Source organism: Paroedura picta, chromosome 3 (assembly GCF_049243985.1).
Source record: "Paroedura picta isolate Pp20150507F chromosome 3, Ppicta_v3.0, whole genome shotgun sequence".
Classification (NCBI taxonomy): domain Eukaryota; kingdom Metazoa; phylum Chordata; class Lepidosauria; order Squamata; family Gekkonidae; genus Paroedura; species Paroedura picta.
Window position 1 is genome coordinate 66968123 of NC_135371.1, and position 13340 is coordinate 66981462.

The 13340-nt window shown below is 46.9% G+C and overlaps 1 protein-coding gene across 1 annotated transcript in view; it reads right to left on the minus strand.

The window, feature by feature from the left end:
- FAM193B (family with sequence similarity 193 member B) overlaps positions 1-13340 on the minus strand; it is a 41653-nt gene that overhangs the window by 20409 nt on the left and 7904 nt on the right. Inside the window, exons 2-6 of the mRNA XM_077326234.1 lie at positions 5238-5477; positions 4579-4795; positions 3416-3812; positions 959-1154; positions 29-265 (exon numbers count right to left, since the gene is read on the minus strand). Of these exons, the coding sequence (XP_077182349.1) occupies positions 29-265; positions 959-1154; positions 3416-3812; positions 4579-4795; positions 5238-5477 (1287 nt within the window). The remainder of the gene's footprint in view (positions 1-28; positions 266-958; positions 1155-3415; positions 3813-4578; positions 4796-5237; positions 5478-13340) is intronic.

The following is a 13340-nucleotide window of genomic DNA, read 5'->3' on the forward strand; positions in this document are numbered from 1 at the left end:
CGGCCCCTCATACATGCACACAGCCCACCTTCTTCTTTTGCTTGTGGCGTGCACGTTTGGCAGCCTTGGCACTGTTCAGCGGCTTCGGCTCGGTGCTATTGATATAGTCTAGGAGTTCGTCCACATCCCGGTGGTCCACGGCTGGCTCTCCCGAACTACTGCTATGCCCCAGCTTTTGAGGAAGCTCCTCTTTCCTCTTGGTTAGCCGCGAGCGTAGCTTCTCCCGGATCTCAGCGTAGTTCCGGCTTGTTGGAGCAGCTGGAGGCTGTTGAGAAAGTTGGGCTATTGACTTGAAACAGGTACAGCAGACTGGATACCATGAGGCTGCCACTATCTCAAACCACCGGAGTGCTCCCAAAGTCATTCCATACTTTCTCCATCGCCACCCACTAGGACAGATAAGCTGCTAGTTCTGATCACACAAGCTACTGCAGAGGTCCAGGCTGAAACAGAAAGCCTGCTGGCCTGAGTGTGACCACAAGGATTTATCTCAACTAAGGATCAGAAATTATTGGGCAGAACTGTCAGGGAGTTCAAAGTTAAAATACTTGGGTGTGCTTTAATGTCAAGACTTCAAAGGCCAAGTAATAATACAATTTTATTTTTAGCCCACCCTTCCAGTATTGCTCAGGGCAGGTAACAGCATTAAAAACATCATGCAAAAGGTAAAACATTATTAACTAACTAATGCACACAACTAAAAAATGCCAAAAAAAATGGTGGGAGGTGTTGGTGTCAGGAGCTAGTGTTTCCATCTCTCCCACTCTCCCTGTGGTGAGGCCAGCATTTATTGGCAGATGACATTTTGGACCCCAACCGTAAGCCTGGTGGAATAGCTCCATCTTGCAGGTCCTATGTAATGGATTAAGTCATACATATGCTGTCACACTGTGATCTCCCTTACCCACCAACAACTAAAAACAACTACAAGTGACATCATGGTAATGCTTCCACTTACCGCATTGTGGCCAAAGAACTCACAGTAGCAGCAGTCACAGAATTTCCCATCTTTCTGAGTTGTGGAGGATGAGGTGCAAGAGCTCCTCTCGGAGCTACTATCCTCATCCTCTCCCAGCCCCTCGTCTGCCTCACAGGACTGTGGCGCATGACAGCTTGTACCGTTTGGGAACTTGTGGCCTTTGCAGGCAGGATCCCTGCAGAAGGAAATGGAGGCAAGGAAAGGCAACTGGGTGAGACGTATTCTCAGTGAAATCTCTCCCACCTCAAAACTGCCATCCAGATATACAAGAGACTTTCGAGAGAGAGGCTCCAGCACAGGGGAACCCCACATCAACATGGGAACTTGACCTTTCTGAGGCAAAAATGTTCCAATGCTAAGATATAAGAGTTTTATAGGGCTGAAGATATATGAAGTAATGTAAGATGATCAAGCTCTGCAGGACTTCCTGCCTGGCTGCCCAGGAGATAAAGCACTCTTCAAAGAAGGCCAAATTCATTAGCCTGTGATACTTGGAGTGGGATGAAAAATGTTACATCTGAATGCAAAATCCCTGTGGACTGAATTTGCAAGAAATATCCCCAAATAAGTTCGATTCCTACTCACAGATCTTTTCAGCCCTAGTATTCAGGAATGCTGAATTCTGAATGTAACCTTTACACCTAGATGCTTCAATGGATATTATTTTGTAAGAGAAAAACATTGTGTCCAAATGCGCTCCGTGAAGTACATGAAAATCCAAATGTCGGTGCCATGTTTATTGACCATACAATATTATACAGAGCTGGCACCTCTACTTGAACAACTGCTCCCTATCTAAAGGACCATATGAAACATTTGGTTCATTCAGATCATCATGTGAAGGTTTATCTACAGGTCCTCCTAAATCCACACAATTAAAGGGTATATTGTAAGTCCAATGCTAGGAACTTCACTGCAAGGCACATATGGACCCAATTTTGATCAGGACCACAGCACACAAGAGAAAGGGCTTAAATTCCCCCATCAAAAGGCCCAGAGAAATACTATTTTCCCTGGTGGGGTCTTCATATGCCCTGATGGTATACACCTAGGTGATAGGACAAATAGCACTCCTTAAGTCAGCCTTTCTCAATATTGTTTACCATTCTTCAGGCTTCGCGAAACCCCAGAAGTGGCACAATCATGCAGAATATGGTTGGGAAGCTTAGCTGTGTACACACCCATCTAGGCCCCCTCCCCTCCCCACAAGGGCCATCACTGGCCATTGGGGGGCATGCAGGTTATTTATTTATTTATTTATTTTATTATATTTATATATACCACCTTCCCCTGTGGCTCAAGATGGTCTACAATGAAAATTTTTCATAGTACCATACAAGGAACATCATCATTGGCAACATAGAACATTTCAAATTGTGGAATGTATAACAATAAAATATTCAACACAACATTTAATATTAGAACATTTCAACTCCGTAGCTGAGTAGTTGTACATTGCTTGCTGCTCTGCAATTTCAATTTTCCATCTATGAGACATAGTAGGTGGTGGGAGGGAGCATGTAGTCAGACACTAAGGCTTTGCTCTGGATGCCTCCACAAGCAGAGATTGGGTAGAGGGCAATCCCAGGCATCCTTCCAGGAGAGGGATGTTCATGTACTTAAAGTATTTATATGTCCACGTTTTTCCTAAGCATTGCTATATACAATGAACAGAATTCTCTCTCCCAAAAACATTTTACTGCTATCGAACTCTAGCTTTGGAGACATTTTAATGTTCTCAGACATTTGCTAGTTGATACTTTATTTTGTTGGGCTGCTCTTCCTCTCTTTGCAACTGATTTTGGGCTTAATTTTACAGACTGTTTTAATTGAAGATTCTCATTTTGTAGATTGCCTTATGAAGTTCTTGCAAAGCCAAAAGGCAGGGAAGCTATTTCCTAAATAAGTACCTGTGCATTGGTCCTTATTGGTTTGACAGATCCCATCTCAAAATGGGTCGTAGTGAGTAACTTTGAATTCCAAAAAGGAAACACTCAGCCCTCCTCTGCTTTGACAGCAACCCCACTTGTGTACAAGAAAAGAAAAATCACAGACTATCTCAGTTCCAGTTCTGGAGAACCAGAATGAATGCAAGGCTCTTGTGGAAGCCACAGTTTCTAGCACCAAGCAGGGCAAGGACAAGGCACTATATAGCACAGATATTTATTTATTAGATTTTTATACCATTGTCACATACGGCTCAGGGCGGTTTACATATAACGCAAGGTAGTACATGGAATGACCTAAGTATATGGAAGGGGACCAACTTTCAGTTTGCATGGGAATTCTGAATTGATGTAACATTCTATAGGCTCTTACTCTTAAGATTACATCTTCAATCTAACAACCCAGTATTGAAGAAAGCAAGGCAGCATTAACTGATATATAGTCCCAGTGAAGCACTCCCATTTGGAGACCAGAATCCCCAGTAGTCACCTGTTGGTGCTGGGCAGTTGATGTGAGGCAGTAGGAGGACCCAAGGAGCCACTGCAATGGCCGTTGCATGGGTGAGTGCAGCCTACAGGAGGTGGTATCTTCAGCAGCGGCACATTGGCAGTGGGTAAGTGTGGACTCTTACAAGATCCGATGGGAGGGGATTCCGCTGCTGGCTTTGGGGCTGCTGCGTGTGGGCTGAGGGCTGGCGCAGGAAATGGAGCTGCCTGTGGTGAAGAGCTCAGATGGACGTGAGGAGGGGAGCTGAAGGGCCCGGGGTGGGCAGGCATCTGCTTGGTAGGAAGGAGTGCCGGTGGTTGCGAGGGAAGGCCTGTGGGGCTGTTGGGAGGAGCAGTGAGGTCCACGTGCCGGTGGTGCTCCGCAGAATGGAAGGCCTCTCCTGCATCCAGAAGGGAACAGAGAAAGGTTAGATGGACTCCCTAAGATCTGAAGCTTCCACATACTAGGCATATTGCCCCCCCTTCCTTGTAGCAGCTAAGCCCACACAGTGCATACTTGCCCCCACACACTACCATTTCCTCCTCTGAAAGACTTCCCCCTCCTTTAATACCTCCCAGACTGTAACACCGTTCAATCCAATCTCATGTGTTGGCCATGTTCCCAGCCAGAAGACTTACTTTTAACTGTGGCACTTTCTGAAGTGTCATCAATGACATAAAATGTAAGGTTCCCTCAAAGCATTTTAGGAAGTCCAGCCCCTATGTGCTCTGTGCTCAGCAGTATATTTCCCTAATCCAAACCCAGGGAGGTAACTCACAGGAGGGAGAAGAAACTGACCCCTGGCCCTTTAAGATATCATGCTGTAGCCCCACATTCAGCCAAAGACAACAGCACCGGCGGTGGGGGGGTGGCTTGATTGTGAATACAACAAGGGTGCTTTATATCCTGCGGATTTGGTCTGTTGGCCTTACCCAGGCCCCGCACATACAGACCTGGCGGGGTGGGTCTTCGGCACATGCTCTTGAACTGCTTGGGAAGCATTTTGCAGAAGTCGAGTGAGGTAGGCAGAGGTGAGCCTGGGGTGCCGCTAGGAGCTGGGGAGAGCATGTGGCTGTAAGGACAGGCTTTGAGCCCACCTCCCACAGCAGGGGCCTCCACAGCGAAAGAGCGAAGACAAGAGCTAAGCTAGGGCAACTTGAACTCACCTGGTACAACAGGTGTCCCCCCAAGGGAGCTCCCATGGCCTGCCCCATTGACATGCTGGGAGTTCCAAAGCCCCGAAAGCTTGTGCGCAGACAGGAATGAACTGGGGTCCCAGTCTCCTGAGTTCCCGTGGCACGAGGATGAAGAGGACGAAGACGAGGACGAGTGGGAGCCTGCCCCGCAGGACTGTGACTTACAGGCCGTATGAGACAGAGAGACCTGAAGAGAGAGGGCTGGTGACTCTAACAGCAGATCCAAAATACCAAATTATCCTATTCTTTCACACATGACAAGCCAACCTTTGTCCCAGAATATTCTTACCCTGGTGGGCACAGGACAACTTCTGAGGAGAAGGAAGAAGAGGGCCTATCTACTATTGCTTCTGTTCCTCTTCCTCTTTCCCACACCCACCAATTGGGGGAAGTGTCAAGGAAGCAAAGACCAAAAGGCCCCAGCAAAGAATACATTCATCAAGGCCGTAACTGACAGGTCTCACAGCCTGAAGGCCAAAGCTATATAGGTGCAGCTGTCTGACTGCAGAAAGGCTTCCTGAATACAAGCAGAGATACATTCCCAGCAGGCAGCTCTCTTTGTCCAAGAGCACTTCCCTTGGAGTAAGCAATGGTCTTACAACACGCTCTACTCAGGGATGGATGCTTACCGCCAGCGCCTGCTCCTGGACTGCCCTCCTTTCTTCCTCTTCCACGCTCTGTCGACAGCTTTGGCAGATCCACAGTGGCATCTCTCCCAGCAGGTTCTGCACCAGTGCTGGCAAAAAGTCTGGGGGCAGCCGCTCACCTGCAGACACCAACCCATTGTGGGATGGCCCTCCCCAGTCTTTGCGCTCCCGGTGGCACAGCAAGCAGCACGTCTGCACAGACTGGTTGGAAGTAGGCAGCACCTGCAGAAGCACACACGGACACATAACCACTTGTTCACTGGGAGACAGACATTTGTCAGGGGCTGCCCTTTAGACAGCCCTTTACCCAAGTATGTACAGTCGTGGCCTGCCTTGCATCTCCATCAAACTAAGTGCCAGGGCTATGCTAACCCATGCAACCCAATGGGCACATGGGAGAGACAAACTATCCAATTACAACTCACAGCAGGCAGCAAGATGTTCTAGTTTGCCTAATTCGGCCTCCTTGGGCTATACAATACCATTCACATAAACTAACCCTGGGTCAAAACCCTGTTAACATCTACTTGCAGAGCAACAGACATCAAAATGAGAGAAAGAGCAGCCTGTGGGAGCAGAGTGTGTGTGTGTTACCAAGCAGGGCATCTGCTTCCTCTCCCAGTGCTTTCTGGGTATTTTCCTGTTCTCATGCTCTCTTCCGCCCTCCGCCCCCCACCCCATCCAGCTTTCAATTTAATTTTGCCTCAGTCCAGCAAGCAGCTTCTTCAGCCCAATACACACAGCACTACTCCAACATCCTGTGCGCTCAGCAGGCAAGCAACCTGTTCCCTGCTCAACACTTGAAGTGGCTGTGGAACAGCTGCAGCTGCTGGAGGCACAGCTCATCTCCCTGCTGCTCCTTTCTTCCCACAGAAGGAGGCACAACCTCTATAGTTTCCTTCGTGACTCTGGGGCAGAAGACAGGCAACAACCCAGCTGGCCAGAGCACTGCTTAGAGGTTATGACAGGCATGAAGAGTTAAGGGCAGGGTTGCCATAGTCTCCCACTGACTGTGAAGCCCAGGACAATGGGCTGCATATTTAACTGCTGCTGCAAAGCAGATGGTCTCCCTCAGCCTCAAGGTGAGACAAAGCTGAAGGGGGCAAAGAGGGCACTGGAAGGAGACAGAAGGAAAACTGGGTTGCATTGCTCTTAGTCACCACAGGGACAGGCATGCTCAGGGGTAGGGACAGACAAAAGTGACAAGGGAAGACTGTCACAATTTGGCTGGCAGTGCTGGGTCCCACGACTTTCACAGAATCAGACACACCCAATGGGGAAAGAAAAGCAACAATTTGGCAGTACTGAATGAAGAGGAGACAGCGAAGTTAAGAGATATGCCTGTCATCTACAATTCACTGGATGTTGCTTTCTACGCTAAATAATACACTTGAGGGCCAACACACTTTTTCTGAAAATAGTTCCACAAGCATCACCCTACATCCCTGGAACTTAATCCTTAAGTTCCTCTAGGTATATTTAGAAATTTACAAGGGGGAGAGCTGCAAAGATCTTTTTTTGGCGGGGGGGGGGTCTCATTTCCCACTATATCTCCTCTATATTTCCATCTTTACCCCCTCCTGGCAGCCCCTATATCTCTTCTCCTCACTTCCATCTTTGTTTCCTATTCCCCAGCCAATCTAACTTTTATCTGCCTTGACTTCTGTCAGTAAAAGGCAGGAAGGGGGCAATATAAGGACATAAAATTTTTTAAAGCCCTGGGAAGGGCACTGCCCCCCCCCAGTCTTTTATTGATAGACACTAAGGCTTGAAAGCTGGCTCTACTGTTGTGCTTCTCTAGCAACCCCCACAATGGCCATTGCTGAGGGCATCTGTTTTATTAAAGGGCAAGTTCCACTTTTATTCTTTTGGGTGGTTTTAAAGCCCCCGAATCTTATTTTTTTTAGATTTCAGATTTTTCTTCAAACCTGGGGTTTTGTAGAAAGTTGTTTTGGCTCCTACGTCCAGATATATGTTTGTATGTATGGGGCTATGTTGTAAATTGGTTATTCCAGTTTTTCTCTCCAAAGTGGCTTACAGCATAGTTATCTCTATTTTATCCTTATAACAACAACCTGCTGAAGTAGGTAAATTTAAGAGAGACAGACTGAGCCAAACTGTAGACAAATCCTGGTCTCCAGGATCCCAATCTAACCAATATACCATGTTTTCACACACTAAAATTCTACATCAATGAGTGAAATCCTTACAACAGGAACTGACAAAAGCAAAGAGTAGATTCAGATCACAGACTGTACCTCCACTCTTTCTCCTTTATATATGTACTAGGAATAAAGCCCATTTTAAAGGGGAATAAAATGGGCGCTAGGGCGGGCAGGAGAAGGCTGCGCAGCTCCCCCCCCCACCAGCAGGTCTTCCGGAGGCTTCTCCTGGCCGCTGGAGTGGCCTGGCTGGGGAGGGCCGGCGAGGCTTCTGCCGAAGCCCGGGCGCTCCTCCGCTGCGCTCCTCCGCTGCCGCTACCTGTGTCTTTGTAATATAGATATTCTGCGGATTGCTACTGCTCCTGAGTTAGTATATAGGCCTCTAAAACTGGGATGAGGCCACATGCAGTTCTTTGAGCTAGTGGAAGGAAAAGCAGGAGATAAACATGATGAATAATTATGAACCAGAGCATAATTTTTAAATCAAATCTCTCTCCTGGATGCAATCTTGTTTCCTGAGGGGGCCATAACTCAATGGTAGAGCCTTTGCTTGGCATGCAGAAAGTCACAGGCTCAGCCCCCAACATCATCAGTTTAAAAGACCTGTGTTTAGGTGATATGAAAGACTTCAGCCTAAGAATCTACAGAGCTGCTACCAGTTAGAACAGACAATACTGACCTTGATGGAATCAGAGTCCAGTAGCACCTTTAAGACCAACAAAGATTTAATTAAGGCTACTCATTTGAATCTGACCTTGATGGATTCAGTACAAGGCAAATATGAATGTTCAACTATCACCACAGTGAACTTTGATGTTTAGTTATACTAGAAGAGGATCCAAACAGTATTTTAGACGTATGTGTGAAGGGTCACAGACTTAGACTCTTCTTTGTTAACAGAACATAAGAAAACAGGGTTCTCTGTGACTGATGCTTTAGTTGCCATGACTGATGATGGGCCCAATCTCTAACAGAAGTGAGAGTGATCATGCTCACTCTACTGACTGGGGTGTGAATACAATATATCCACTATATTCACTAAGGTTCATGTGGCACCATATAATTACTGCATGTGTGTGTGTATGAGCACATCTCTGGGGGAAAATAGTTCTTCTCCTGTTCTGATAATTTCACAGCATCAGTCTTTTCTATGTAATGACTACCAGCTTCCACACAAGCTCAGTTCCACCAGTATTCATTCAACATTGCCAAATTTCTAGTTCTTGTGCTCCTTTCTGAATCGAGAGGATCCTATGTCACATCAACATGAAAGTAGAGATTTGCTGTCACTGAATAATGACACAAGAAAATTTGAGTACAATAGAACCTTTAAGACCAACAGAGATTTATTCAAGGAGTGAGTTTTCGAGTGCATGCACTCTTCCTCAGAAAATAGAACAAGGATCATAAGAGTACAGATATAAGGCAAATTAGTATCAAGTTAGTAAACTGTGTCATAACATCTGAATTACGCAGTATAATTCTTTGCTAAAAAGGTAATCAGTCTTTTGGGTTCAGTTGCAGTTCACAAAAACATTGGAGAAATAAAAAATGTCAAGGTTAGTAATTAATGGCAGACACTTTCACAGTTGTGAAAAGAAATAATTGAAAGATGAGTTGCTTGGCCCATCTCCACCCAAGCATGGAAGCATCCCCACAAATGACAAGCCATGGTAGTTTGTTACCTTATCTTGAGACCAGACAGATTTTAAATTATATTGCATACTACTTACATCTTATTACAGTCACATCATCCCAAATAAAATAAGAGGGGATTGTAAGGAATGTGGATATAAAAGTTGAGCGAGGTAAGCATTCGTAGTAAGATAAGAAATCAATGTCCTTGTTGAATCCTGGGCATTCCATTGTTTTGAGTGTTGTAATAACTTGCATTTCTGCAGTCTCCCTTTCCAGTCTGTTCTTGAATAATGCCAGTCAATTTTCTTTTTGATCCTACCTACACTGTTCAAGTCTCAGAGCATGCTGCAATCTCAGTTTGATTATGGGTATTGCTAGTACTCAGATGTATTTGCAGTTAACATGTCATATCCTTCCCACAACTAGCTTCCTCCCAGTATCACAAATAGGCAGTCCTACACAAGTCCTACTGAGTTCACAGGAGTTTACTCCCAAGTATGGACACACAGAACTGCCACCTCATTCTTCAAACATTAACTAGGATTCCAAATTTGTAGATATTGGCCTCATTATCATGGACATCAAATCTACAATTTATATCACCTTAAATCTACACCACACCCCCAATCCTTAGGGTCTGTAATACATTTGATAAGCTTTCTGCAAGACAGTCTATTCTTACTAGCATCAGCAACAACAGCAAAGTCTTGACCACATGACACAGGTACCCTAGAATAACCTCAGGTTGCCCAAGGCATGTCTTTAATTTACTACATGAAATACAGACAAAGCCCAAAGGGCAAAGACTCCCAGAAGCATCAAAATCTCTCACAGAGTGACTATGAGAAAAAATCTACTACTATAAGCCTGAGCAAAAATTAAGCGATTTCACTGAACAGCACATAAAAACAAGATGTTCCAAGGAATATCATGTTTGTGCAGGCACATCTTCAACCAGCTCCAAGTTTCTTCTTACCACCTCTGCAACAAGACAGAATATGGTAATCCAAAAAACAAAACACACACCACTAAAAAAAAAAGACAAACGCAAACATATCTTGGCGTTATTTTCCAGGCAACCTATTCAAGATCTGCCCATATTAATAACATCTCTTTAAAGTGCAGATGCAATTAAAAAATTCTTCTGGCAGAAAGCAGGCTGCTACATTCCAGCAGCAATTAACATCTTCAAGGCTAAGACTCTTGCTCAGCTAACATATGGGGCTCCAATTAGTATAATGGGCAGATTGGGCAGTCTAGAAAAGGTCCAGTCTAAATTTCTGAGGACAATTCTGGCTATACCAAACAACATCTCAAACGTAGCAGTTAGGATTGAGACAGGTATGGTCAACATTCAGTCCAGGCTTTGGATAGCTACCTTTACATTCTGGCTAAAACTATTTTTCCAACAGCAAAGTCTTGCAAGTCTAATAGTGATTGACACATTCGTCGCACCTTGGCAAATTGTACTCACTAAAAAGTTGTGCTACTATGGTCTCTCATATCAATTGTTTTTGTCTATGGGTTATGACAAGGCTATAGATCTTGTTAAGTCAAGAGTCATAGAAGTAGAGAGGCAACATGATCTCAACAATATTCAGGACCCACTTTTTAGGAAAGATCTCCTAAACAGGAACACCCAGATGCAATATCTAAGAAAAGTGGTAAATCCTGAGCACAGGAGATCCTTTACCCTCCTTCGTCACAATGCCCTACCCTCTGCTTACTTGAGTGGGAAATTTGATGGACTCCCTCTCAAGGATCGACTCTGTATCTGCAATGAGGGTCAAATAGAGAACACAGAACACATCTTATTTGAGTGCAAGCTGTATAATCATATTCGCACAGGTGCATTAGTACCAATGCTTAAAGAATGTCCCTCACGACCTGAGAAAGCATCGCCTGCAAATATTGCTATCAGATACAGATAATTTGTTAACTAGCAAAGCAGCAAAATTTGCGTGGCTAGCTTTAAGAATTAGGAAAGAATGGGTCACTCATGTATAGCCATAATGTCCACAGAACTTCTTATGTTTTTGGGTTAGTAGATGTATCGCACGATTCTTAATCTTGTCTTTTGTTTTATATTTTAACAGCTTTATTAGTTTTACTAGAAATAAAGCCCATTTGTAAAAATGGGCAAGGGAGTAGAGGGTCGGGGAGGGCGGGTGGCAGTGCTAGGGAGCGTTGGGTGGGGACGGGTCGGTGCGGCGGCGGGCAGGTGCGCGCATACAGGTGTGGGGTGGGGGGGGTTTCGGGGGGGATCCAGACCTGCTGTGGCAGCGCGGCGACTACTGCGGTTTGCCGGGGGTGTTGGGTGTGCGACGCGGGGAACAGGGAGAGGGGAAACGGATGCGCGGCAGGGCACGTATGCGTCGTGGAGGGGGGTGGGGCAGTACTGGGGCAGGGGGCTGGGCAGGGGAACCAGGCATGCACGAGAATCCGCGCATGCCTGGCTCAGTCTAGGGCCGTGGTTGGGGCCGGGCGGGGTGCGCGGCCTAGGCAGAGGGATGTCCGGGAATGGGCGGCAGACGAGAGGAGAAGGGAAAGGTAAGGAGGCGCAGGGTGATCGGTGGGGTAAAGGGAGGGTTGGGGTGAGGGTGGGAAGGGCGAGGATGTTCGTGGAGCGGGATGGGCAATGTGTCGGTCGGTGTCTGACGGCATGGCGGCGTGGCGGGGAGGGTTCTGAGGGGTGAAGGGGGGTTGATTGTTCGATGCGTGGGTGGGAGTGTGTGTGTGTAGCGGACGGAGCGGCGGCGGCGACGCGGGAAGGGGCCTTGGGGCGAGGGAGAGTATTCGTGAAGGGCTGTGTGTGTGTGTGCGTGTAATGTAGGAAGCGGCAGCGTGGCGGGAAGGGGTCTGTGGGGCGAGGGAGGTAGTAGGGATTGTGCTGGAGGATTTGTGGGGGGTGGGAAAGGAGCAGGGATGCCGCATCTTTGACGCGGCGTCCCTGCTCCTTTCCCTAGGGTGAGGGGAGGCGGCCCTGAGGACTCACAGCGTTGTAAGGCCGCTTGTCCTTCAGCGCGGGGAGTCCTCTGGCAGGCGGGCGAGGCCGGGCCAAGCCGGCAATGGGGAGCCACGCTTCGTGTGGCTCCCCATTGGCGGCTTGGCCCTGGATGGACATTTGGAGGGCCCAATCAAGAGCCGCTTCGCGGCTCCTGATTGGGCCCTCCGAGTTTTTATCCTGGACGGGTCCCGCCCTAAATCCTCCCCAACAGCCCTTACTCAATTATTTAGTCTGCGGCACCCTGCGCCGCGGGATGGTTTAAAGATTGCTTTTATGGCTCATTTTATCTGTGTAAAATAGTTAACGGCGGTTAATGCTTCTAAATGTCGCAGTTGCTCCCTTTGCTGCCGGCCTGACACGTCGGAGGCGCAAAGCGCCTCCGACACGTCAGGCCGGTCGCAAGGGAGCCCCCGGCGGCCTGACGCAGCGAGAGGCACAAAGCGCTTCTCGCCGCGCCAGGCCGCTGCCTGAGGGAGCCCCCGGCAGTCGCGCGGAGTGCGGCTGCCGGGGACTCCCTGCCCGCCAAATGGCCGCCGCCCGACGGACCTCCCACGATCCAGTAAGTGCCTAGAGCCCGCTGTATTACTCATACAGCGGGCTTGATTAATAGTGTGTCTAATATTTCTGTTGTTTTAAAAAAGTCATTGCAGGGCTGATTTATCAGAAGCTAACTTGAATACATGTAGCTCTGAACTACTTTTGTTAATATCCAAGACTAGGTAAAGAAAGATATGCTAAACAGCAGAATCTTAAGAGACCTTTTTTAGATATTAGGGAATAGAGCTGAAATGAGTAGCAGTACTGCTCTGATTCTTGCTGCTCTTACATGCGCTTTTAGTCATGCAGGTTTCAAAATAAGAGCCTCCTTTTCTAAGCTGCCAATTACAACTGAAACCTCTCTACACTACAATCAAGTTGGTGAGTGTTACCTTGAAATACATTAATCCCTGGGCCTTTGGTTGACTAGTAAGGAACTAGTTTTCCCATACAGAAGATATGGTTGTGTTTTCAATGCCAGACCCTAAACTCATGATGCATAAATGACGATGGGACTGATTCTGAATAATTTCTGATATGGCTATAGATTTGCTGCTGCTCTCTTCTCAAGATATTCACATTCTTGGTCCTCTAGGAAAGTGAGATGACTTCTTTCCCCTCACCTGCTGCTTTGAACATGAGAAACAGGACACTAGGATCTGGTGGACTCTTCTCTGATGGCTGTATATATCTAATTTAAGGCTAAAGCTGATCAACTGATGACCCTATGAATTAAAGGCT